The 25,731-nt window shown below is 42.6% G+C and overlaps 1 protein-coding gene across 1 annotated transcript in view; it reads right to left on the reverse strand.

The window, feature by feature from the left end:
- The window catches only part of MOCOS (molybdenum cofactor sulfurase), a 482,379-nt gene that overhangs the window by 102,154 nt on the left and 354,494 nt on the right, over positions 1 to 25,731 (reverse strand). Inside the window, exon 6 of the mRNA XM_030204697.1 lies at positions 20,720 to 20,919. Within this exon, the coding sequence (XP_030060557.1) occupies positions 20,720 to 20,919 (200 nt within the window). The remainder of the gene's footprint in view (positions 1 to 20,719; positions 20,920 to 25,731) is intronic.

Genomic DNA, 25,731 nt, shown 5'->3' on the forward strand with positions numbered 1-25,731 from the left:
ATTTTTTATTTTCTCACACATGGTGCTAACTGGGTGGTAATTGGCAGTGTACGAACGCTGACGATAACCACCTGGTTAACGCATGAGACTTTACCGCTAAGTCAGTGAGTGGTGGTAAGGTCTCAGGCCTAGAATGGATGCATGCTGTTATTTTGCCGCATGTCCCATTTTTGGCAAAAAAGGCCTTTTTTGCAGGTTCACTGAAAAATGGACCTGCGTGTGTCCAATACACACGTCTACACCAGCGCAGGCCATTTTTCAGAGCACCTTAGTAGAAGGACCCCTTAGGCGGGATTTCATGCCATATTACGTCATATGATGTAGTCTTGGTTGTTTTTGATGGTAACAGGTTCTGTAGCATTTTCTCTTCTCAAAATGTTTGAGAGGGCTTCCATCACTGCCAAGGTACAGTTCTTTTTATCTTGTGCTCTATTTTCTTTTAGGCTAGCAGGCAGAGTGCTCTGGTCCTCGATATCCTGTTGTTTGAAGGGTGCTATGCTTGCACTTCCTTAGTATTTTATTGATGCAGATTATCGCAGGTCTACACCGGAATTTGTTGCTTATCACTGTCACAAATTCCTTAAATTTCTCCACCATGTTGTTTTTATGCTTCATGAGGTAAGAAAGAAATGAGAGCAGAGGTGTTATATCCTAGTTATCAAAAAATACTTTCATTAATACATAACCATGAAGAGATGCAGTATAGACATACAAACGTTCATGAAACTCATGAATTTTGTGAACAGAAAACATTTTTGAGATTGATTTTAGGGCTTGAGCATTTGCTTCTTTTGATGTTTTTATCTTCATTTGGATGTTACAAGGTTCTACTGTATATGTAAAGGCGGTATATCAAATCCATGACCCTTGACCCTTTACTACCATGACAAGTTTGCTCGCATCCAGCTTTTTATCTGTCGGAATGGGGATTGTCCCAGGTGATGTGGATGTGCTGATAGTCTTCCACAGGTAGGCTGGTTCCTGCCTTGGCTTGCCTGTTCCTTTTGACCTACTACTTTGGGTTCTGGGAAGCTCTCTCTGTGCTGATCACATACCATAAATCAGAGGGGCATTTCCACCTTGATCTTCCACCTGAATGTTACGAAGGCTCAGTTTGGCTGAATTAAAATCCAGGTGGCAGGCCATTGTATGAAAAAGGCAACTGTCCTCTTTATGTCTCTTCAAAAATCATAGGATCAAATCAGAGAAGGACATTTGTCTCCTCAGCCTATATAACCTGTAAGTGGTGTTATCACTTTAAAGAAATTAAACTGGGTGAAACTGGAAGTTGTAACCAATAGACCTTACTACTGAGCTTATGATAGACAAGAAAGAACATAACTAGAATGTTAAAGTGGACAGAACTGAAGAAAATGAGCCTCTCACAAGGAAAGAAGCTGTATACAATACAGTGATTAACATGTACTCACCCTCTCACCTCACGGGCTGATAAGTGCAAAGATGTTGATTAACTATCTTTGATGCAATTTTGTAACATAGATGAGGAATAACTCATTTCTTTTATCAGATGGCTGATTCAAGCAATCTTGATGGTGGTGCTTTATAGCTAAGATCTCTCCCTCCTTTAATTGATTGATTTATTATTTATTTGTTTATGACATTTTTATCCCATATTAGCTCAAGAAGAGCTCAGGTTCAATGTGGCTTACTTTACAAACATCAGTAGAATGGTACTCATTTTGAAAAGTATCAGTTCTTATCAGTGCTTTTTTTTGTAGGAAAAAAAGGTACCGGTACTCATTATGGGTGGGTGTGGGGGGGTGTGGTCACCATCTATGGCTCCACCCCTATGTAGCCAAACCCACAGTAGCCACACCCCTTCTACCAGCCATAGCGCATATAAGCAGTATCATTGAAAATACTATACCAGTATAGGACAAAAAAAATAATTTGTGATTTTTTTCATTATAAATAATTTCTGTAATCTGTTACAGCTCCAGTATACCCAGTGCAAAATAAGACAGCAGATATAAATTCTCAAATTGGACATCTTCCAAACACTAAAATCAAAATAAAATGATTTTTTCTACCTTTGTTCTTCAGTGACTTTGTTTTTCTGATCATGTTGGTCCCAGTATCTAATTCTACTGCTGCTGCTAAATCTGTTCCCTTAACTCAGTTTCCAGGGCTTCCTTTCCATTTATTTCTTTACTTTCCTCCTTTCTTCTTCATTTCTTGCCTTATATCCATAGGTAAAAGCTGGGTCCTCTGTGGACTTGACTGGAGGAGGTATAGAGTGGATCCAGCTTTCGCTCATTTTATCCATCCATGTACATTTTTTTCCTCTTTTCCCTTTCCCTCATCTTGTCAGTATGCATCTCCTTCCTCTTTCCATTCACATCCAGCATTTTTCCTCTCCCCCTCCAGCTATGTCCTGCATTTTTCCATTCTCCTCCCCTCCATCCATGTTCCTCTCACTTTCTCTCTCTTCTCTTCCCTCCATCCATGTCCAGCATTTCAACTCTCTCTCCTCCATCCATGTCCAGAATTTCTCCTCTCTCCCCTAAATTCATGTGCATCTCCTCCTCTGTCTTCCCTTCCCTCCATCCATATCCAGCATTTCTCCTCTCCCCCTCCACTACTTCCATGTGCACCTATTTCCTCTGTCTTCTCTCCCCTCCATCCATGTCCAGTATTTCTCCTTTCTCCCTTCTCCTCCAATCATGTGCATCTCCTTCCTTGTCTTTCCTTTCCTCCAACATTTCTCCTCTCTTCCCTGCCCTCCACTCCATCCATGTCTAGCATTTCTCCTCTCTCCCCTCCCCTCCATCCATGTGCATCTCCTTCCTGTTTTCCCTTTCCTCCATCCATATCCAACATTTCTCTTGCCCTTCCCTCCATGTCCAGCAACTCTGCTCTCTCCCCTGCTCTCCCCTTCCATCCATGTACAGCGATTCTCCTTTGCCCCCATCCTCCCCTCCCATCGATGTTCAGTAACTCGTGCCCCAGCCTCCACCTGCCCCCCTTTTCAGCCCCCATCGAGTTCCAGTACTAACCCCAGCCCCACCTGCCCACCCTTAGCTCCCCGACAGCTCTGCTTTCTGTTCCTGCCGCTCCGCGTTTAAATTTTTTATTTTTTTACTTGAAGTCTCAGCGCAGCCACCAGCATTAGTGAAAGTAGCAGGTTTGCCTCCTCCAGCCTTCCCTTCCCTCTCAGTGTCCCACCTTCCTTTGACATAGTTTCCTATTTCTGCAAGGGTGGGACACTGAGAGGGAAGGGAAGGCTGGAGGAGACGAGCATGCTGCTTTCACTAACGCTGCCACTGGTGTTGCGACTTCAGGTAAAAAAATAAAAGATTTAAACGCGGGGTGGCAAGAACAGAAAGCAGGCTGTCGGGGAGCTAAGGGCGAGCAGGTGAGCTGGCCCTGGGAAAAAGGTGCCGGTATACTGTACCAGCACAAAAAAGGCACTGGTTCATATAATACATCATACAACACTAGGTTGAAATTTAAGATGGGCTATTTCAATGTAAGTAACAATAATCCTGAAATACACAATTCTGTACTGATTCCTTCCCTAATCATCGTTTTATGTGTAGACTTTAACTGGGTGAGATTCAGCCTGTGGTGGTCAGTGTTTTTTTTTTTTTTAAATGCTGGCCACTGCAGGCTGATTTAGACCTGGATATTCAGTTCTGGCCCATATCCAGATAACAGCCCTGACTATCCAGGTCTTGGGCAGCAGCGGGAAGTTATCCCAGTACAGCTGATATTCAGAGAAGGTAAAGAGAGAACTATCTGGGCAAGTTAGGATTGCCATTTATGATGCCTTACTTGGCTGAATATTGGCAGTACCCGGATAACTTCCAGCTCCGCCTATGCTCCGTCCCGGACTGCTCTGGCACTAAGCAGATAGTACTGTGGCAGTCAGACATGATATTCAGCAGCACCATCCAGTTAGATGTCGCTGGAACATCACGTTGGGACCTGGTCAGTGGCCAGACACAGTATTTTGGGTGGGCCTGAGCCCAAACTGGGTGGGTATACAATTCCCCCCCCCCCCACCCCGTTCTTTCCACCCCTGCTCCTACACCAGTGACCTCAAAGAATAAAATAAAATTCTAGAGCTGGTGGGGATACTCAAGCCCTGCCAGCTGAAGATGTCCTCCAGTGGCCAGAACAAGTGATTTCCCTACTTGCTACGGCCAACAGCACTTTCCAGCCACTGCTGCCGCGGCGGCCTCTCCCCTGCTGCACAACCTGCACACTGGGTGGGCGATTGGTACGGCAGGTAGGGAAATGGCTTGCTCTGGCCACCAGAGCACATCTTCAGCTGGTGGAGCTTGGGGACCCCTGCCAGTCATAAGGGTGTCAGAATTTTAGGTGGGCCTGAGCCCAAACTGGGTAGCCACAGGTAGGACTTAATGGGGCAGGAGCTCCCATTATTTTAGAAATTGGTACTCAAGACTGCAGGACTCTCATATTATCAACTCTGATCAGCCTAATGCTATGTCTAAATTTGGTTCCTCGGAATATCGTATTTCCAAGAGTCTAAGAGATCTATTCTCTGCTTCTTTGGCTAGCCTTTATATGAAATTGATATTTGAAAATGTCTATTTTGTCTGCACTTTGCTTCACTGTATTTTTAACCTTACTTAGCTCTACTGTCATTTCATGCAGTTCATTTTCAGTGGCAGATATTTATGTCTCAGCTTTTGACATCTTTTCCCCTAATCTCCATGATCAATATATTCATTTTTTTCTATTTTTTTTCTTCATAGACTCTCTTGAATGTCTCCTTTGGTGCTATTACCAATGCTTCAGAAACAATTGAAAACCAGCATTTCTGTTACCAGAGGTAGTGGGGAATCAGTGATTCTGTTCACTATTTTAACATTTGCAGATACCCCCTTATATTTTTCCTCTTGTTACTACTACTACTATTTAGCATTTCTATAGCGCTACAAGGCGTACGCAGCGCTGCACAAACATAGAAGAAAGACAGTCCCTGCTCAAAGAGCTTACAATCATAATACAATCTTGTTCTCACTACCATTTTAGAAGAAATGTCTATCAAGACAATTTCCTTCATTTCAATTAAAAATAAACTTCTATCTTATTGGACAAAGTGGAGTGGGTTAAATTGTTGGGACGGCACCCGGAGTTAAGGAAGAACAGATTCTTCACCACTCACTATATCATACAACTCTGGTTAAGTGGCAAATTTAATCTCAGTCTTTTAAAATACTTTTTTTTTTGTTTTTAATATGTGACAAGATAAATGGAATGAAATTGAGTCACTTCTCCGAAAGGGAATAACAACGTCTCATTTAAATAGCGCAAATATTGAGAACTGCATGGCAAACTAGTAACTGGGGCATCCTGTAACAACGCAGGCTGACTTTTGGGAGCCAGGGATATGTTGATCGATAAAACCAGAGAAGCGTGAAAACTGTTAACAGTTGGTACATGGTTTTATGTACTCAGATCGTCAGGGCTGGTGCTTCCCAGGGTTCAATAAAGCTACTACGAGTTGGCCTTTTACAAAGCATAAGATTACAATTGTACTGAATAAAAACATATAACCCTTACAGCTTTTTTATTGATTGCAAAATTGGATGAAGACGGTAACTAGGACACCTAAATGAAGGCCGGTTATAAGCATGTATTTAGAGAGAAGGAGTGCAGTATGTTATTACCATGTAAACTCATTTCTCTGCTAAGCTCATTATGTCCAGTGCAGCATGATGGAAATCACTATATTTATGAACCATTTAAACCTAATTTAAAAGAAAGGTCAAATAGTTTGTAGGAAAAAAAGTCACTTTAAAATAGCAATTCAATGAAGTGCTGTTTTACTAAAGTGCATTAAGCACTTAGGGGACCTTTTAAAAAGCTGCTCTGGCATTTTTAGCTCGCGGTAAAAATCAGCTAGCGGTGGCGTCTCAGCGTTTACCACTAGCTGATTTTTATCGCAAGCTAAGAACACTAGCACAGCTTTGTAAAAGATCCCCTAAGGACTGGATTCGGTAAACGGCATCTGAAGTTAGTCGCCATTAATATCCGCCCTAAGTGCTAATTCTATAAAGATCGCTTAGCGCTCAGCAACCTTTATAAAAGAGTAGATTCTGGGTGTGAGGACTTATGCCTGCCGAAAACTGGTGTAAATCCTCACGCACAACAGATGACAGTTGGAAAGCAGAAATCCAATTGGCACTTAATTGGCATTAAGTGTTATATGTGCATCTACCTACCAAAGTTTCTGCACTGTATAACCTCTTCTAAACTAAGCATTTTGTACAAAAAAAAAAGAACCCTTGATTAACTGCAACATAAACATCTACCTGTTACACATTTAAAAAGACCTCCAAGTAACAGACACATTTTTTGGTTTAAATTTCATGCCTTTCTGAACACAGGGCCCAGGGCCCGATATTTAGCTGCCGGTGCTCAGCATTGCACTGTCACTGGCATTAAACCCAGAAAATCAGTGTCAGTTTGCTAACGCATGCCCAGTTAAGTGTGATATTCAGCACTTAAGCGGATATGGGTTTACAAGATAGGACTGAATATTGGCACTTAACCAGCCAAGAGCAGACTCCAGCCCCGGAACATCCCCAAAGTAGCCATTTTTCAGTTCATTGCTAACTAGCCATTTTCAGCGGAACTGACTAGTTATTTTCAGAGGCATTACCTGGTTATTTTCAGAGGCATTAACTGGTTAAGTGCGGCTGTAAATTAGCAGTTAGCCCCAAATAGGCGATTTAATTGTTTCTGGCCAGTTAAATTGCTTTGAGTATTGACCCCATAACCTTTGGCTGACAAATTGCTATATCCTAACATTCTGCTGCCCGTAACTTTTTTGATCACCCATCAATCACTACCCTCCCCCAACTTTTCTCCTTCAGATTAACATTGCAATGCCTTTTAGGATTAATTTACATTTGCTAATAGTTCATCTTTTACTGATTCTGTCGTCTGGCAGTGAGTTCCAGAGTTTAACTGTTCTTTCAGTGAAAAAAATATTTCCTCCTATTTGTTTTAAAAGTATTTCCATGTAGATTTCATTGAGTGTCCTCTGGTCTTTGTACTTTTTGAAAGAGTGAAAAATCTATTCATTTCTCCTCCGAGTTCCAGGCCCCCCTCTCCTCCAAGTTCCAGGCCCCCTTCCCTTCCTCCGAGTTCCAGGCCCCCTCCCTCCCTTCCTCTGAGTTCCAGGCCCACTTCCTGTCCTCCGAGTTCCAGGCCCCCCTCTCCTCTGAGTGCCAGTCCCAACCTCAGCCCGACCTCTTCTCCCACAACAGTCCTCCGCCCTCGCTTTTCTGCGTGCCACCCAGAATTTAAAACTCATCTTACCTCGGGGTCCTGGCAGCAGCAGTGAAAGGCGAGCAGGCTCGCTGCTTCAGCCTTCCCTTCTCTCTCAGCTCTGGTCCTGCCCTCATTTCCTGTTTCCGCAAGGGCGGGACCAGAACTGAGAGAGAAGGGAAGGCTGAAGCGCTGAGCCTGCTCGCCTTTCACTGTTGCTGCCAGGACCCCGAGGTAAGATGAGTTTTAAATTCTGGGCGGCACGCAGGAAGGCGAGGGCGGAGGACTGATGAGGAAGAAGAGGGCGGGACACTGGGCAGGTCGGGCTGGCTAGGAAGGGAACTTCCGACGGGTCAAAATATTGGGTGCTCGAGCACCCACAGCACCTATGGAGTCGGTGTCTCTGAGTCCTACAGCTGATAAAATTTTGGCAGCCACTATGACAATCCTTCTGTCCTTTTACGCATGCTACAGCAAAGGTCTGTTGGTTGTCCCCCATTTCCTGAAGTTTTCACTGCTAAGTCAATAAATAAAATCAATACTGTGCAATCACTCCAGTAATTTTTAGGTAGCTGTTAGGAACATGGCCAAAAATCCCATTAGGCATGCTATTAATATTCCTGCCTCCAACCCTTGAGTCATCACATTTAATATAGTAAGTGGTAAGTGGATGTGCTCCTAAAAGCATTAGTGAAATAAATGCACTTCTGTTTGGCTGATTTTATTTTGGCTAATCTAAAGGGGAAAAAAATCTTTCTAGAACAGTCAGGCACACTCCAAGACTGGACTCTAGCTAACTACAACATGAAGGGTAATTCTGCAACAGAAAATAATTGTAGATCATCCCAACCATTCACAGTATATATATTTACTCTACCAGTCCAAAATTGCATAGTATACTATTAACAAAAACATGAGGCCTAAAACAGGAATTTTTTTGAAGTTAAAACATTTTCAATATTAAACCCCCCAAATTACCCATAATGGGCTAGATTCTATATATGGCGCCTGAAAATTCCACACAGAAAAAATAGGCGTATTCTATAAAGTACATCTATATTTTATAGAATAGGCTTAAATTTCTGCACGGTATATAGAATATGCTGAGCGCCTTTCCAAGCAACCACATTTAGTCACTTCCATTTATGCAGAGGAGGAGATTCTATATATTGTGCCTAAAACATCGGCGCTGAAATCAGTGCTGACTAAGCGCATTCTAGATTTAGGTGCCAATTATATCATATGCTTAGTTGATATTTTAGCGCTGATATCTGCGTGCATCCATTTATGTCAATGAAAACCTGGTGTAAATCTCAGCACGTAGATTTAGGTGCACTGGGCCATATTGTAACATAATATGTTTAGCGAGTTGTGCATATAAATCTTAATACCAATTAGTGCTCATAATTGCTTGTTAACATGCAATTAACAGAGCTGATTAGCTAGTTTACCGATTAAGTTACGTGAATTGTTATAGAATACACTTTGATTTCCACAATGAAATCAAGGTACCATATACAGAATCCCAGGGAATAAGTATGGATGACAACACTGGAAAATAAAGCTAGTACAATGACCTAATGTTTATTCTATGCAACAAATATTTAGAAAAATACCTATCTATATAGTAAAGACCATGATTAAACATTTGTTATATTCTTGAAATGATAGTTATTTGCCTATCCACTGAAATGTGTGTGTGTTTATATACCAGTGATTTCCAAAGTCAGGCACTCAGGTTTTCAGGATATCCACAATAAATATCCATGAGACTGATTTGCATACACTGCCTCCTTGGTATGCAAATCTATCTCATGTATACTCATTGTGGATATCTTGAAAACCTGACCCAAGGGCTTTTTCCTCCTATTATTATTTTTTTTTAATGGGTTGTTTAGGATAAAGTATAACAAATAAAAATAACAAATTAAATTTATGTTTTTTGTTTGGCATATTTGATCCACTGTTTTTTTTTGTTGTCATACAATTTTTGATTTGGTGGAGTTCTTTTCACTATCATCAAACCTTTTAGCTAGCGCGCGCAAATGCTAGAGACACCCATAGGAACATAATGGGTGTCTCTATCATGAGCATGCTAAAAAGTTAGTGCACCTACAGTGCGGCTTAGTAAACAGGGCCCCATGGGGTCCTTTTACTAAGGTGCGCTGAAAAATGGCCTGCACTGGTGTAGGCACGTGTTTTGGACATGTGCAGATCCATTTCTCAGTGCGTCTGTAAAAAAGGCTCTTTTTTTGGCTGAAAATGGACGTGCGGCAAAATGAAAATTGGCACACGTCCATTTTGGGCCTGAGACCTTACCGCCACCCATTCACTTAGCGGTAAGGTCTCATACATTAACCGGGCAGTAATCATCAGCACATATATAATGGCAAGTACTGCTTGGTTAGCGCTGTGTGCTGGAAAATAAAATATATTTTCCAGCGTGCATAGCGGACCCGCATAAAAATGAAATTACCGCCCGGGGCCACGTGGTAACCGGACGGTAGTTCCGAACTGGCGTAAGTTGGGTGTGTGTAGGTGCCTATCGTGGCTTAGTAAAAAGGCCCCTTTGTTTTTTAGGGAAAAGAGAAGCCATTCGCAAAGGTTGGAGAGAAGTATTACGAGAGAGAGAGATTAAGAGGGGCATTTTTGAAAGGGACATTCAAGTTGTCCTTGCAAAATGGCAAAATCTAGGGGCGGGGAAACCCATATTTTTGAAGCAAGATGGACATCCATCTTTCGTTTTGAAAATGCTGTCAGGGATGTCCAAATCCTTAAATTTCACCGTCCCTGGATTTGGACGTCCCTAGACATGGTTGTTTCTGATTTTCGGCGATTTTCAAAACCAAAGTCATCCATATCAGAAACGACCAAATGCAAGCCATTTGGTCATGAGAAGAATCAGCATTTATAGTGCACTGGTCCCCCTGACATGCCAGGACACCATTCGGGCACCCTAGGGGGCACTGCAGTGGACTTCATAAATTGTTCCAAGGTACATAGCTCCCTTACCTTGTGTGCTGAGCCCCCCAAAACTCAGTACCCACAACTGTACACCAATACCATAACCCTCACGGGTGAAGGGGGGCACCTATATGTGGGTACAGTGGGTTTTGGAGAGCTTGCTGTTTCCTCCACAAAAGTAACAGGTAGGGGGGTATGGGCCTGGGACCGCCTGTCTGAAGTGCACTGCAGTACCCAATAAAACTGCTTCAGAGACCTGCATGCGCTGTCATGGACCTGAGTATGACATCTGAGGCTGGCACGACATATTTTGAAAGATGTTTTTTGAAGGTGGGAGGGGGTTAGTGACCACTGGGGGAGTAACAGGAGGTCATCCCCGATTCTCTACGGTGGTCATCTGGTCATTTTGGGCACCTTTTTGTGACTTAGTCGTTAGAAAAACAGGTCCGGGTGAAAATGTTGAAGTGTTCGTCCTTGTTTTTTTCTATTATGGGTCAAGGATGTCCAAGTGTTAGGCACACCCTAGTCCTGCCTTTGCTATGCCCCTGACACGCCCCCTTGAACTTTGGCCATCCTTGCGACAGAGTGCAGTTGGGGACGTCCTAAATCGGGTTTCGATTATACTGATTTGGATGTCCCTGGAAAAAGGACACCCATCTTCCGATTTATGTCGAAAGATGGACATCTTTCTCTTTCGAAAATGAGCCCAAGAGTCTCACATACAGGTCGATATTCAGCATGAGTTACCCGGATGGGAGACCTCCTCCCTGGTTAAATCACGAGGACTGGGTCTAACCAGGATTTTCAGTGGTACTTACCTAGATATGGATAGCGCTGCAGAAAATCCAGGCACACTGCCTCAGTACTATCCAGGCAGTGCCGGGGTGGTCTGGAGACAATTTAGGTGGAACCAAGAGTTATCTGGGTACTGCCAATATTCAGCAGTGGTACCTGAATAGACACCTAGTTAACTCTGGACAGAAAAAAGGCTGCCCTAAGTTAACCAGGTAGCTGTCTGGGTACTGCTGCTGAATATCAGCGGCATCCGGGTAATACCTAGGGCCCTTTTACAAAGCAACGGTAAGCCCACCACGGGTTTACCACGCAGCAATCCAGAACTACCACCGGCTCAATGTGGGCGCCGGCGGTCGTTCCACCTCAGCAAGTGGCATTTCTGACACTAGTGGAAATATTTGAAAAATATTTCTGCAGGAGGTTGCCCAGTGGTTAGTGCGGGAGCCCTTACCATCACCTCAATGGGTGGCGGTAAGTGCTCCCCTCCTCCGCATGGCCACATGGTAAATGCAATCTTACCACGTGGCCATTTCTTTTTTCATCCTTTTACCACAGCTTTGTAAAAGGGCCCCTTAGGAATATAATGGGCTGCAGGGATTTAGCGCATGCTAATCATTAGCATACTTTAGTAAAAAGAGCCCTTAAAGAGAGAAAAAGGAGACTGTTTAATTCAGTATCTTCCACTTTGAGAAGAATCTAGATTGAAGCTGTTAAATATAGAAATATGTTAGTGTTGTCATTTTCTTAGAAGGTAGTTGAAACATGGAATAATCTCTCTCTTGCTACAAAACACCAGTCTTCTTATTATGTTTTTTTCATAAGAGTCTTAAAACTGAATTATTTCAAAATTCTTTGACTTAATGCTGGTCATTTTTTTTTAAATTGTTTTAATAATTTTCTTAAATTCTGTTGTGTAACTTTGTAGTCCCTATATTTTTGTAATTCGCTCTGGACCCTTTCTGGGAGAGGGCGGTATAGAAAAACCAGATTAGATTAGACATCCTGTGACTAAAATGTTACTGTTGCTTTCAGTACTTTAGAAGAGGGTGTAATACCAAGCTAAGCTTGTTTGACATTATCAGTAAAGTTTGAGTTTTGGCACACCCCTCCATGTTCTGTGTATTTTATTTATGAAAACTAGCTTGAGGAAGTTTGCTTTGCAGAGCAAGAAGAGATGTCCTCTGCCCCCTCCTGTAGCCCCATGAATCCATTTTTATAACATGGTGAAAGGTGGTCCTGCTTCCCAGGCTCTAGCATCAGTGCAACATGAGCTGGGGTAGGTCATTGTGGTGGAAGGATTACTTGACTTGGGAAGGTAATAAATAGAAATAAAACAAAAAATAGATGATATCTTTTTTATTGGACTAACTTAATACACTTATTGATTAGCTTTCGAAGGTAACCCTTCTTTGAGAAAGCAGGGCCAGCGCAGTTGATCAGGCTATGAGGGAATGGTTTCTTCTTTTATCAGGATAGAGTAAAAGGAGATTGTGGTGATCAGTGAGCTTTGCATTATCTTGCAAAGGCTAACACTACAATTTTACCATACCTTCCAGGGGACAGTTTAATTTTAGCCTTAGCTGGAGAGTTATCGCCAACTGTTTTCCTCACAGAATTTCTGTTAATCTCTGAGTTTACAGTATACACAACAGAACTCACCATAAGTGTTTTCAAGTTACTTTGAATTGTCTGCTTTAACGTTAGTACAGACAAATATGCCAAACTATGTCAAAGTAAACATTAACATGCATAGCAGGGGTGGGCAACCACAGTCCTCAAGGGCCACAATCCAGTCAGGTTTTCAAGATTTCCACAATGAATATGCATGAGATTGATTTGTCCCCTAGGGGAACCCTTTGATCTTTGCAGCAAAACTTTCTTACTGTCCCTTCTTTCCACACAATTTTTTTTTGAAGGTCTTTCGGGAATCTATGTTTAATGTTTCAGGCCCCACCCTCTGGAAAGCCTTCCCTCTGAGTTATGTATGCTGCCATCACACCAGAAAATAAATTTAAGGCAGCTCTTAAGATTAATTTGTTTAAAAAGACATTTCAGTCTACTGGCTGGATTTTATCCTTTGTTTGGTTCTCATTTGTTTCCGCTAAGCCCTTGGAAATCCTTGTTAGAGCACCCAGCTTGAAAAATTGGCTGTACTTTTTCTTTCTAGCTTCTCCCATGTGGATAGTTGTTGTTCTCCCTTTTCTTTTCCTGCCTTCCTATAGAATTTGTTTCTCTTTTATTTCTCCTGTTATTAATAACGTTATTGTTAACCACTAGGATGCTACTTTCCCTGTGGCACTATATCAAATAAAGGTGAAATTGAACTTGTATGTATTGCTTCCATTGAATACAAATAGATCTCATGTATATTCATTGTAGAAATCTTGAAAACATGATTGGGTTTTGGCCCTCGAGGATTGTGGTCACCCACTCCTGTATTATAGCATGATATGAGTGGTTCACTAGTCTTTCACATGTATTAATCTTGCATTAATGTTTGAGAAAATAGACCTTTAGTACAAACTTGCAGCAGAGTTAATGCTAGCAAAATAGTGACAGGATTCAAGAACACTTGGACAAACGAAGGAAGGCAATGATCTGCAAACAAGCAAAGCAGCAAGACATGGAGTAGACCAGCAATTTGGAGAAATGTTCAGTTTATTAAAACAAGAACCTGACATGGCCACATTTTGGCCAAAGGCTGAGAGTCAGGGGTAAAGCTGCAGCACAAACATGAATTAAAAATCATACAAATAAATAATAACAATAGTTATAATAATAATAATATGGTTATTTATTATTTTATAGGACTATGCACTTATTTATTCATTTGTGTGGCCATTATTTGTGTTTATTTAATAGCCTCTGGCCCTTTTACTCTTTTGGGAGCAATTCTTGAGCTTTTTTTGACTTTTTTACATGATTCCCCACTGTGCACAGTACTTCCACGTTCCCATTATATCATTTGCATCATTGGAATGCATACAAGATGGCTGCTGGAACGCATAATTTTTCCAACATTTTTACACCAGTTTTCCAGCGTTTTTTGTTGATAAATAGCGATTTTAGGTCAGCAGAGCCAGCTGCATCAAGTTTTACTTTCAGTTCTGAGTCTTGAGTGGTTTAAAAATATCAGAATTTTTTCATTTAGTAAACTCATCAACTATGCTTTTGAAGTTCCTTAGAGAGGTATTAAGATCATATTCTCCCGTTTGCTTATTATTTCATAGTTTAGTGCTTAAAATACTTAGGGCCCTGTTTACTAAGCCACACTATAGGCGCGCTAGCGTTTTTTGCATGCTAACACTAAAGACACCCATGGAAATATATGGGTCCTGTTTACTAAGCCTCGCTGTAGGCGCACAAACATTTTAGCGAGTTCTAAAAATTACACGCGCTGATAGAGACACCGATTATATTCCTATGGGTGTCTCTATCTTTAGTGCACACTAAAAGGTTTGTGCGCCTTCAGTGCAGCTTATTAAACAGGGCCCTTAATTTGTAATAGGACTGCATTTCAATTTTAATCACTCGATTAAAAGCAGAACTTTGCTGGTGGGGATGTCGAAGCCCTGCCAGTTGAGGAAATCCACTGCCAAAGCAGCTCCCTTCCTTCTTGTGCTGCCTCAGGAGTGAGGAAGCCAGTGGGGTGGCTCGAGACCCCGATGCCAGCACTCCCCGAGCATGCTCAGTTCATGCACGAACTGAGCATGCTTGGGAAGTGAAATAGTTGGTGGCTGGAGGCACCCCGCTGACTTCCTCGCTCCTGAGGCAGTACGAGGAGAAAGGGGGTGACTCAGGCAGTGGATTTCTTCGGCTGGCGGGGCTTCAGCTACCCCACCAGCCATTGAACAGGTACTGCAGCTTTTGAAGGGTTCTGAGCCCATTCTCTTTCTCATATGTACACTCCGCCGTTAGCCATTCTCTCCCTCTCTCATATGTGCCTCCCTGTGCCTTCACCCATTTTCTCTTTCATATGTGCTCCCCATGCCTTCATCCATTCTCTCTCTCTCTCACATGTGCCCTTATGCCTTCACCCATTCTCTTTCTATGTGCTCCCTTCTGCCTTCACCCATTCTCTCTCTTTCTCTCATGTGCCCCCCTGTGCCTTCACCCAATCTCTTTCCCTCTGTGCCTTCACCCATTCTCCCTATCATGTGCCCCCCTGTGCCTTCACCCATTCTCTCTCATATGCAACCCGTGCCTTCACCCATTTATCTCTCTCAAATGTGCCCCCGTGCCTTTGCCCTTTCTTTCTCTGTCTCTCTCAAATGTACTCCTCTTTGCCTTCACCCACTCTCTCTCTCTTAAATGTTCCGTGCCTCCCTTTCCTTCCCACAGTTCTCTCTGGATGTTTTCCCCCGCCTGCCCGCACAGTTGATCCGGCATCTCTCCCTCCTGGACCGGTGGCACCTCACTCTCCCCTCCTCTCCCTTCGGGTTACTTTTTCTAAAAGTTTCCTTTTTCAGTAAGTCTTTTCCCTGCAGGGGCAGCTGTACTGAAATGCTGCCTCTGGAGCAGCAAACGAACCACCAGACAAATGTTCTTCTCTCTTTGGAAACTAAAACGCATAACACCTTACTTCCCTAGGGAAGTATTTCGAGGTTTAACTCAGTCTTTCGTCCTTAGCTGCCTTGATTACTGTAATGGGATATATGCAGGGTGCAAATACATGCTCCTGAAAAAATTATAAACTGCCCAGAACACAGCTGCTAGGCTCATTTATGGTAAATCGAGGTTTGAAAGCTCAAGGCCACTGCGTGAGAAACTGCACTGGCTCCCTGTAAAGGCCAGAATAACATTTAAAATTTGCGCTTTGGTGCATAAAATTCTCTTTGGTGAAGCTCCTGCATATATGGATGCCAGTGGCGTTCCTAGGGGGGCGGACACCCGGGGCAGCGCCCCGCCCCCGGGTGCAGTGCCTCCCCCGATGCAGTGCGGACCCCCTCCCAGTGAAAGACCCCCCCACAAAAGAGCCCCCCCGGGTGCATGCCGCTGGGGGGGGGGTGCCGCAGCACACGCCTGCTGCGAGTTTACTAACTTTGCTCGTTTGCTGCAGCTCCCTCTGCCCCGGAACAGGAAGTAACCTGTTCCGGGGCAGAGGGAGCTGCAGCAAACGACAGAAGTTAGCGAACTCTCGCAGCAGGCGCGCACCGCGGCACCCCCCAGCGGCGTGCACCCGGGGCAGATCACCCCCACCGCCCCCCCTTGGTACGCCACTGATGGATGTCCTCGTCAGCTTACTACCTCGAAACTCTCACAGACAAGCTCATTTGTACCTAAATCTGCACTACCCAATCTACAGTGGCCCCAAGTATAAAACCACTTACGCCACCACCTTTCCCTATATTAGCGCACAACTGTGGAATGGTCTACCTAGATTCGTGAAAGTTATCCCTGATCATCTGACCTTCAAAGGATACCTTAAGACCGACTTATTTGGAAAGGCTTATGCTCTTGACCCGCCCCGCACCGCTACCTATTCTATTTTCTATCCCTATTTTCCCAACTCTGCTAATACTCCCTACAATGCCGTTGACTGTTTGTTTGAAGATTTGATGTATGCTTTTGTAAATTACTGTAAGCCACATTGGGCCTACCCGTGGGTGGGAAAATGTGGGATATAAATGCTGTAAATAAATAAAATCGTACTTGAGAATGTGTTAATCATGATTGACATGCAGCCCTAGTTTGTAAGGTTTTTTTGTGGAAAATATTCTCCTTTGCTTTTTGACCTTTCACCCCAGCAGGAGTGAATAAAGCTAGTAGTTTTCCACAGCATGGCAGATGCCTTGTTTCTGCCTGTGTAGTGGAGATGCTGCTGCTCTGAAGACAGAGTACCATGTTGTGAGTAGCTTTACACTGTTAAGCTGCTTTTTCTTTTTATATCGAAAACATACTTTCCATTGTCATAATACATTATTTCACCAAAAATTACCCTTAAAATTCAATTAAATTTCCTCAAATTTTCACCGTGGATTAAACTAACGCCACGCTTGTGTACATAACCGTTGGATACCAAAAATCCATGCTCCAAGTGGAACTAGACTCTCCGCACCACCACCATGGAAAGTAACCATTTAAAATAAATTTAATATGTTCTAAATGCATAAGCCTACCTGAGGAGGACTTCAGGACCCTCAACCACAGTTTTTTTAGTTGTATAAATTAGCCAAGTTGTTTTAATTGTCGTTTGTGTTGGCAACACTTACCGAGTTTTGAAGGAACAAAGGTCTTACAATGGTAATTTTCTAAAGTCATTTTTATGCATATGTGATGTTATACACACATGTAAAGAACCTGCCATAAAACACTGATGGTATAAAAACAGGTGCCATGGTTTCATGGCATGTACTTTGCAATGAAGCTCTTTACAGAAAGTCCTTTCCAGCTACCTACTCTCCAGACTCTAGTTTCATAGAGGATCAAAGGCCCAACCTGACCCCAATCAAATTCCCACTTCTGGATTCAATCCTCCCAGCTGTGGATCAAATCCCTCCCCCCTCTGCCTGGATTTAATCCCTCCATCCTCAAGTTCAAGTTTCCTCCCACCCCTTGATACAGGGCCCAACTTAAACCTTCCCAACCCTGATCTACCCCACTATCAACTTCAGGGGATTTTCTTGGTAACTAGTGAAAGGAAGGAGCAAGTTCCATTGGTGACTGGATTCAAAATGGCACCTAGCAGTAGTTTTTGCCTTATCAGTCTGAAGACTAGCAGTAGTACCACAAGACTACTGCTAGGGGTAAGCGGTGCCATTTTGATCCTGTGTACTGATGGGCTAGGAGAATCTGGGGATCATTCCTGTTTTCCTCCCTTACACATCTATGGTTCCGCTTTACACCAGAGGCAAGTCACCTTTATGAGTGTGTGTGTGTATATCTATATGTATCTATATAGAGCCTTTAATTCATTTATTAACTCAGGCCCTTGAACAGCCAAAACATTTCTTTATGCCAGTCCTAAAGCAATCTACTAACCATACTGATGAAACCTAGTACATCTTTTCTCTTTCCATGTACAGGTAATACCCTTGAAAATATTACTGTCCTTGACTGCTGTCTGATAACTATTTCTGATTTTGTATTTTCCAAGTTTAGCAAAATTTTTCTATCAGATATTGTTCTAAATATTGAATATGGGCAAAGAAAGCCCTATGCTTTTATTCATTCAGATACCAGAAAATGCATTCATTGCCATGTAACTCACTTAGGGGCATAGTTAGCAACGTGGACTAGCAGTAAGTTAAGTTATTTTACCACTAAAAGTGTGTGGGGAGGGGGAGGGGGAGTTATCAACATGAGCTACTGTTAAGATGTGTTAATTAACTATTAACCCCAGCTATTAATAACTAGGTCTCATTGCATAAAATGGGACCTGTGCCAAAATAGTACAAGTTAGTGGTAAAATAACATGTCTTAACGGTAGCCCACATTGATAACTATGCCCCTGACTTCTGCTATTTTAGCTTAGCTTAGGTCCCATTTTATGCAATGAGACTTAAGGGGGATGTTATCAACGCGAGTTAATGTTAAGTTGCATAAAATATTTTCATTCTATCTATCTATCTATCTATCTATCTATCTATCTATCTATCTATCTATCTATCTATCTATCAAAAATGTTGCTTTCTTGAATTCTAGAACTCATATTCTACTCTTTCCCCTGAGATACTGCTTAAAATTTATCACTCTACATTCAAAGAAATATCTTCACATATTAATCTTGAATATATCCGGTGCTTTTTTTCCCAGTAAAAAAGGTGCTGAATATTCACATACAGGGCCAGCCTTAAAGAGTGCAGTGGCCACTGAGGGACACACCCCACAATACCCATGCCCCCTGCAACTGATCACAGAGTCCATGAAAAGGTAGTATTGCAAATATTATACTGGTCCCTAGAATATACTTGTTAGAAAAAGAGAAGAAGCCAGACTGCAGCAAATACCTGCATAGAAACTGAAAGCTCTCAAAACAGCTCACCTTTAGTCACATACCGATATACGGATAGAAAAAACCGACTATAAATTAGAAATGTGCAGATAAAACCGACCAAGAGACAGGGCCACCGAGAGACTGAGCCAGGCCCGGGACAAGGCCGCCCTCGGGGCCCCCCACCTGAGGTCGCCGGGCCCCCCCTCCACCCGCCACCGGGCCCTCTCTCCACCCCCGGGCCTTCTGCACTGACCTTAAGCGCCTCACCTTCAAAAGCACAGCAACAAACAGCAGCAGACCAGTCCTTCCTTCCGTGTCCCGCCCTCGTGGAAGTTACGTCAGGCGAGGGCGGGACACGGAAGGAAGGAGTGGTCTGCCACTGCTTGCTGCGCTTTCGAAGGTGAGGCGCTTAAGTTCAATGCCAGGGAGTGATGGAGGGCGGGCGGGCCGGACTGTGGCGCCGGGCCCCCCCCAGAGGCCCGGGCCCCGGGGAATTTTGTCCCCCCTGTCCCCCCTCTAAGCGGCCCTGCCTAGAGACCCCAGGAAGCTTGACTCTGCTTGCAGTACAACAGAGAAATACACGTGGAAATGTAAAAGACAAACATATCAGAGATGCTGCACATTCTAATTCCTAAAGCCAGCATATTCACATCACTAAAACAAAAGTGAACATATTTTTTCCCGCTATTATTGTATGGACAGCTCAATCTCCGCACTTTGTGTCTCCCACTTTTTTGCAGGAGGTGAGTTATTCTGTGCTGTCTGCACCTCCATATTCTCCCATGAGATTGCAGGGACTGTCTGAAGACTGCTTCCTCCGTGGGGACGCTCTCTATGGGCGTATTCGGGGTGTGCAGAATCTGGGATTTCCATTAGTACTTGGGGATCATGGGTCAGTTTAGAAGGGCAACAGAAAAGATTCTAGCATTCAGTACCACCGAGTATCCCCTGATAAAAATCCATAAGTATACAACGACTATTCTCATAGAATCTGGGGTCACTATTCAAAGTGATTTAACTGGTCAGAAACGGCTCCTGGCCAGTTAAATCACAGGTTGAGGTCTAGTCGCTAATTTTCAGTGGCACTAAATTAGGTTTAATGTCAGCAAAACGCTGATCATTGCCAGCTAAATATCAGGCCCTCCATGTTCAAGGCTTGCTTTCCTCTGCAAAAGGTTTGCCTCTTCTGCATTTATACAATTTAAATATTTGAATGTTTCCATCTTATTCCCCTTCCCTTTCGAGTACACTATACATACTTAAACTAAGTCTTATTGCCTAAGATTTACAGAATGAGGCAGACACGGCACCATTTTGGTAACCCTCCTCTGCATTAAAAAGACCAAAACCAAATGTTACTACTACCATCTTCAAATAAGAATGATTAAACATCTCCAATAGCAATAATATTTTGAAAGCAACGTATACATAGAAAATTCTTTTTTCCTTCCATAAACTGTGCCTTTATAGGGATTATTGCTGTTGGTTCATGTCTTTCAGTTCGCCACTGGAGTGCAGTGATCCCCCACGGATTCCTGCAGAGCCCTTCTGGCTAGTCATATAAAGCTTCACTGCTATGATACGTCTTAATACCAATCACAATATTAGCTTCTCATGGCTATAAGTGGCATGCAATGTATGAGAAAGCAAAATTAAGAGATGTAGAAATAAATTGTCAAAATATTTGACAAGAAGCAGAATCATGCCTAAAGTTGGAGAACCTGAACAATAAAACGGCGGAACAAAAAGAGAACACACCTGAGAGTAGCCGATAACGTGTCCATTTTCATCCAGCACATTAAAATTAATGATTGGCCCTTGCACATCAGAACTCCTGAACTCCGTATCATTGTAAATCCGTGCAACTGGAGTTCCATTAGGATGCTTCAAGTCGGCAAGCACTGTGTAGGTGTAGTTTGCCAGTGCAAAGGTGTGCTCTTTAATGTTTTCCATACCACCTATTTGGAAGGAGACAAAAAATGTTAACAGTTTAATAGTTATATATGCCTCATTTTCAGAATCAGCAGCTGGATCTTGATTGCACGGTTCTCTCTTAGTTGAGCAGGAGTCATCCACCCACAGTCCTGTTTTGGGGGGAGGGGGGAGAGGGATGTGGTTTCACTATCACTTTTTCAATAGTGAGGGACAGGCAAGCTCTGCCGGACTTCAGGGAACTCTGCCTGTCCCTTGTGATTGAAAACACAATATGGAAGCACTGCCTCCCACTGACAACAATGCAGTTGGAGGACTCCAGCCATCTTAGAGGGAACAATGCTTCCTTGGTGCCAAAACTGTGATATGATAATCAGCTGTTCGTAAACCAGCAAGGGGGCCTATTAAAAAAACAACAACTATATTACGTTTTTAACATGCACTAACAGCAGGATACTGCATTAACAATTGAGGAATACAGTTATTAACATGGGCTATAGTTAAGATGGATTATTTTACGATGAACTTGTGCTAGTTCAGCACAGGTCTCATTTTATGCAATGAGACTTAGGGGGACTTTTACTAAAGCTTAGCGTGCACTAATGGAATTAATGTGCATTAAATGCTGCACTTCCTGATTTATACCTCTGGGCCACGTGGCACTTAGTGCATGCTAATGTCCATTAGCGCACGCTTAACTTTAGTAAAAGGGCCCCTTAGCTACTCAAAACTGGGGTTAACAGTAAAATAACATGTTTTAACAGTAGCCCACATTAATAACTACCTCCTTTAGAGGGAAGTTCCTGTTAAGAGTGTGGGATGGCCAGAGTTTGGGTGGGGACTCCACTCTGCAATTAATGTGAAATTCATTACTGCAGGCTAACTGCTAACATGGCAGATAACACAGTGCAGTTACCTATATCAACAGATGCATATCTGAGTGTTTTCTGCCTTCTTGGCCGTGACATTAGCACACGATAGTGAGTATTATCTGCACAACTACCTTCATCAATATACTGGGAGAACTCCTGGGTTGCCAACTGGATTCACATTCGCCCAACAGGGTTGATTTGGTTCTAGGTTTACCCAATTACATTCAGGGAGTTGTAGTTCTGATTTCCTCATTGCATTCCTTATGAAAAACAAAACTGCAAGTCCTTCCATAAAATGGGGCAAACCCAGGGCTAGATCAATCCTGTCGAGTGAATCTGGATCTAGTTGGGAACCTTAGAACAACCCTAAAGAGTCAACATGAGTCATGTTTTGCCACGGCTATGTCAGGGTATGGCCTTCTGACTTTCAGTCTTACTAGATTTAGGCCCTCTGACCAAACCCAGAAGCAGCTGTAGGCGAAACATGATTCATGTTGGTTGCGGGTCCTTCTGTCAGGACTTTTGGAACAGCATTATAAGCTAAGCATAAAATAATTTAAGTGTAAATATTTAAAATATCCATATAGTTTGTTCATATAAAAAGATTTGTTCTCAAAAAATTATAAAGAATGATGATGAAGCTGGTGAGTCACAGGACTATGTTCCTGTGTGAAACAAGTTGCCGCTGAGGTATTTTATTTGAAATCACATTTATACAGTGGCATGCCATAATTATCTTTTTGATTGAGAAGACATTTGAGCAGTGGGTTTTGAAATATATATGAAAATCAATTACCACCGCAGTTTACGGACTATTCAATTTAATTCATGCGCTAACTGCATGCCATGTTATTGGGCAGGATCTGGGAGGGTTATGGGCAGAGTATGTACATGGGATGTGTATACAGTTAATGCATATATTCTATCATGAATTGATGCTCACGGCAGCAGATAGTGCACTTCTTATTTGGCAGCTTGACACCCAAGAGCAGTACTATGAGATTACTGCTAACAGGACTGGCGATGAGGCATCAGCATCCAGAGTTCACTTTTGCCACTCCTCCAAGTGACAGCGGAGAGTAGGGGTGAGAGGATATCAGGATCCTTATAGGGGGAGGAGGAGGGGGGTTAGCATATAAATTAGCACATGCTAACTGTCTCACCTACACAAGAACAGTTACCATGCTCATGTAACTGTTTAATGAAACTTAATAAACAGGTCCCTAGTGGAGGGGTAGCCTAGTGGTTAGTGCAGTGGACTTTGATCCTGGGGAAATGGGTTCGGATCCTGGGGAAATGGGTTCGATTCCCACTGCAGCTCCTTGTGACTGTGGGCAAGTCACTTAACCCTCCATTGTCCCTGGTACAAAATAAGTAACTGAATATATGTAAACCGCGTTGATACTTTGTACCATACCTTGTACCATACTTTGTGTTATCTCTGTGATACTTTGTACCATAGCCTGTAAGCCGCACTGAGCCTGCTATCAAGCGGGAAAAAGCGGGGTATAAAAGCTATAAATAAATAGAATGTAGTTGCAAAAACCTCAGAAAGGTGGTATATCAAGTCCCATTTCCCCCTAAATGTCCTTCTTAGCAAGGGTCCTTTCCAACAGAACTAAGGCACATTAACAAGACAACATGGGATGCCCATGCTGCATTTGTTCTCTGGTTAAGTGAAATAAACTTGATTTCCAGTGTTATTTATTCTGCATCCTTTACAAGTATAACATTCACTTAAAGGAATAAAACATTTGTACCAGGGGAGGGAGCTACTTTCTAGGTTACATTAAAGCAGTGTTCCTCAATGCAAGGTCTGGGGGTCAATAGTGGCCCCTGGAAACCTCTGGGGTAATCCCCATCATTCTGGATTTTTTGTCCATTTTCTGCCTCTCTACCCAAACTTGGGTTGATGGGGTGGTGGGGGGGGGGGGGGGGGTTGTATGGAAGAGTAGCCTAGTGGTTAGTGCAGCAGACATTGATCATGGGGAACTGGGTTCACCTTCCACCACATCTCCCTGTGACCCTAGGCAAATCACCCAACCCTCCATTGCCCCAAGCACAAATAAGTACCTGCACTTAATATGTAAACTACTTTGAATGTAGTTGCAAAAACCACAGAAAGGCAACATTTCAAGTCCCATTCTCTTTCTCTTAGGGTGGTTAGAAGCCCTATTGGGAGGGATCAGAATTATTTTTTAATGCAGCATGCTGTGTAAATGTATCCAGATAGTGGGATATCAAAAATTATTACTGAGGAGAAGATCAATCACCCATAACCATTATTAGTACATACCTAATTTCCATTTTATAACTGCATTTTATGAATGTAAAATTCAATTACTCCAGATGATAATCATCTTTCAACCCTAATAAGAGATCATATTGAAACACACTAACCTAAAATTGAATTAAATGACCAAGCTTTCAGATATCTTCTAAATTAAAATTAAGACAATCCTGATTGCACCTTAACTCTTCAGAAAGCAAATTGTAGCTCTCAGGAGCGTAACAGGGAAGAGATCTTTTTGAGGTCTCCCCATACTTTGATCTCAGTACCATTATTAATATATCCTGTTCAGGATGTATTGGTCTACCTGGGATATATTATTGCACATGTTCTTTTATGGATCCATTTATTAAGCTGTGTTAGCCTAACTGTTAGGTGCTAATATGTACCTAACAAAGCTCAAAAACCTAATACAGGATGAACCAATGCGTTCCATTAGTTTTGAGATGTGCATGTGCTAACTATGTTTTTGTATTTTTTGAGGGAGTGTGTCAGGGGTGGAGACAGTCAAACCAACAAAACTGATCCCTAATATATATATATATATTTTTTTTTAGAGTTTTAGCACTAAATGTTTAATAATGTTATATAAAAATATTTTTATATACAACTTATTTGTACAGTAAGTGAGAATTCAGTATAGGCTGCATCCACAGCAGAGCTAAGTTATCCATGAACCACACCGTGATGCGGCTCACATGACCGCTCTATACATCATGTGTCTCCCTGAGAACTGAACCAATTTTTTTGTTTTTGGCTGCAGTTGTGGAGAAGAAACCTGGCTTTCAGTCGTGAAATTTCATCCTTTTAGCAGCCATGTGCCTGAAGAAGGAGTTTCCGAAACAGGGATCTCTGTTGGGCGCAAGTGTATAGCGGAGATTAAGATAAGTGGCTCTTGCTATACCTTCCAATAAAGTTATTATATGATTGTGGTGCTTTCAAGAGACTATGCATTGTTTTACAGCAGGGATTACTTTCATGATGACTGAGAATATAGACACTTTAGCACTAATATAAGTTATGTCTATACAAAGGCCTCATAAAAAAAACAAAAAATTGGTTAGACTCTCAGGGAGACACATGATGTATAAAGTGATCGTGTGAGCCATGTCATGGCATGGTTGATAACTTAGGGGCCCTTTTACAAAAGCATGGTAGGCTGTACATGCCAAAATGAGACTACCACCAGGCTAGCACACCCCCTGGCAGTAATTTTGGATTTGGCACGCACCCATACCACCAGGACAAATTATTATTTAATTTCCTACCACATGTGGCGTTTCCGGTGCTAATCAGCAGTTGGTGCACATCGACCGGTCACTGTGCGTGTAGCACATGAGCCCTTACCACTAGATCAATGAGTAGTGTTAAGGGCTCAGGCTGTAAAAAGGCACGCACTGTTTTCAGTTGTACCGCAGGCCCTTTTTCTGACCCATTGAAAATAGCCCTTTTTCCCAGATGCGGTAAAAACTGGCCCGGCGCATGCCAAAAACACTAACCCACACTATTGCAGGCCACGTTTTGCTGTGGCTTAGTAAAAGGACCCCTTAGCTCTGCTGCAGGTGCAGCCTATGCTGAATTCTCCTTTACCTTACAAATACATTTTATAAAAAATGCTTTTTGATATAACAGTATTAATCTTTTAGTCCTAAAGCTCTAAATTTTTTTTTTATTAG

This window comes from Microcaecilia unicolor, chromosome 1 (assembly GCF_901765095.1).
Source record: "Microcaecilia unicolor chromosome 1, aMicUni1.1, whole genome shotgun sequence".
Classification (NCBI taxonomy): domain Eukaryota; kingdom Metazoa; phylum Chordata; class Amphibia; order Gymnophiona; family Siphonopidae; genus Microcaecilia; species Microcaecilia unicolor.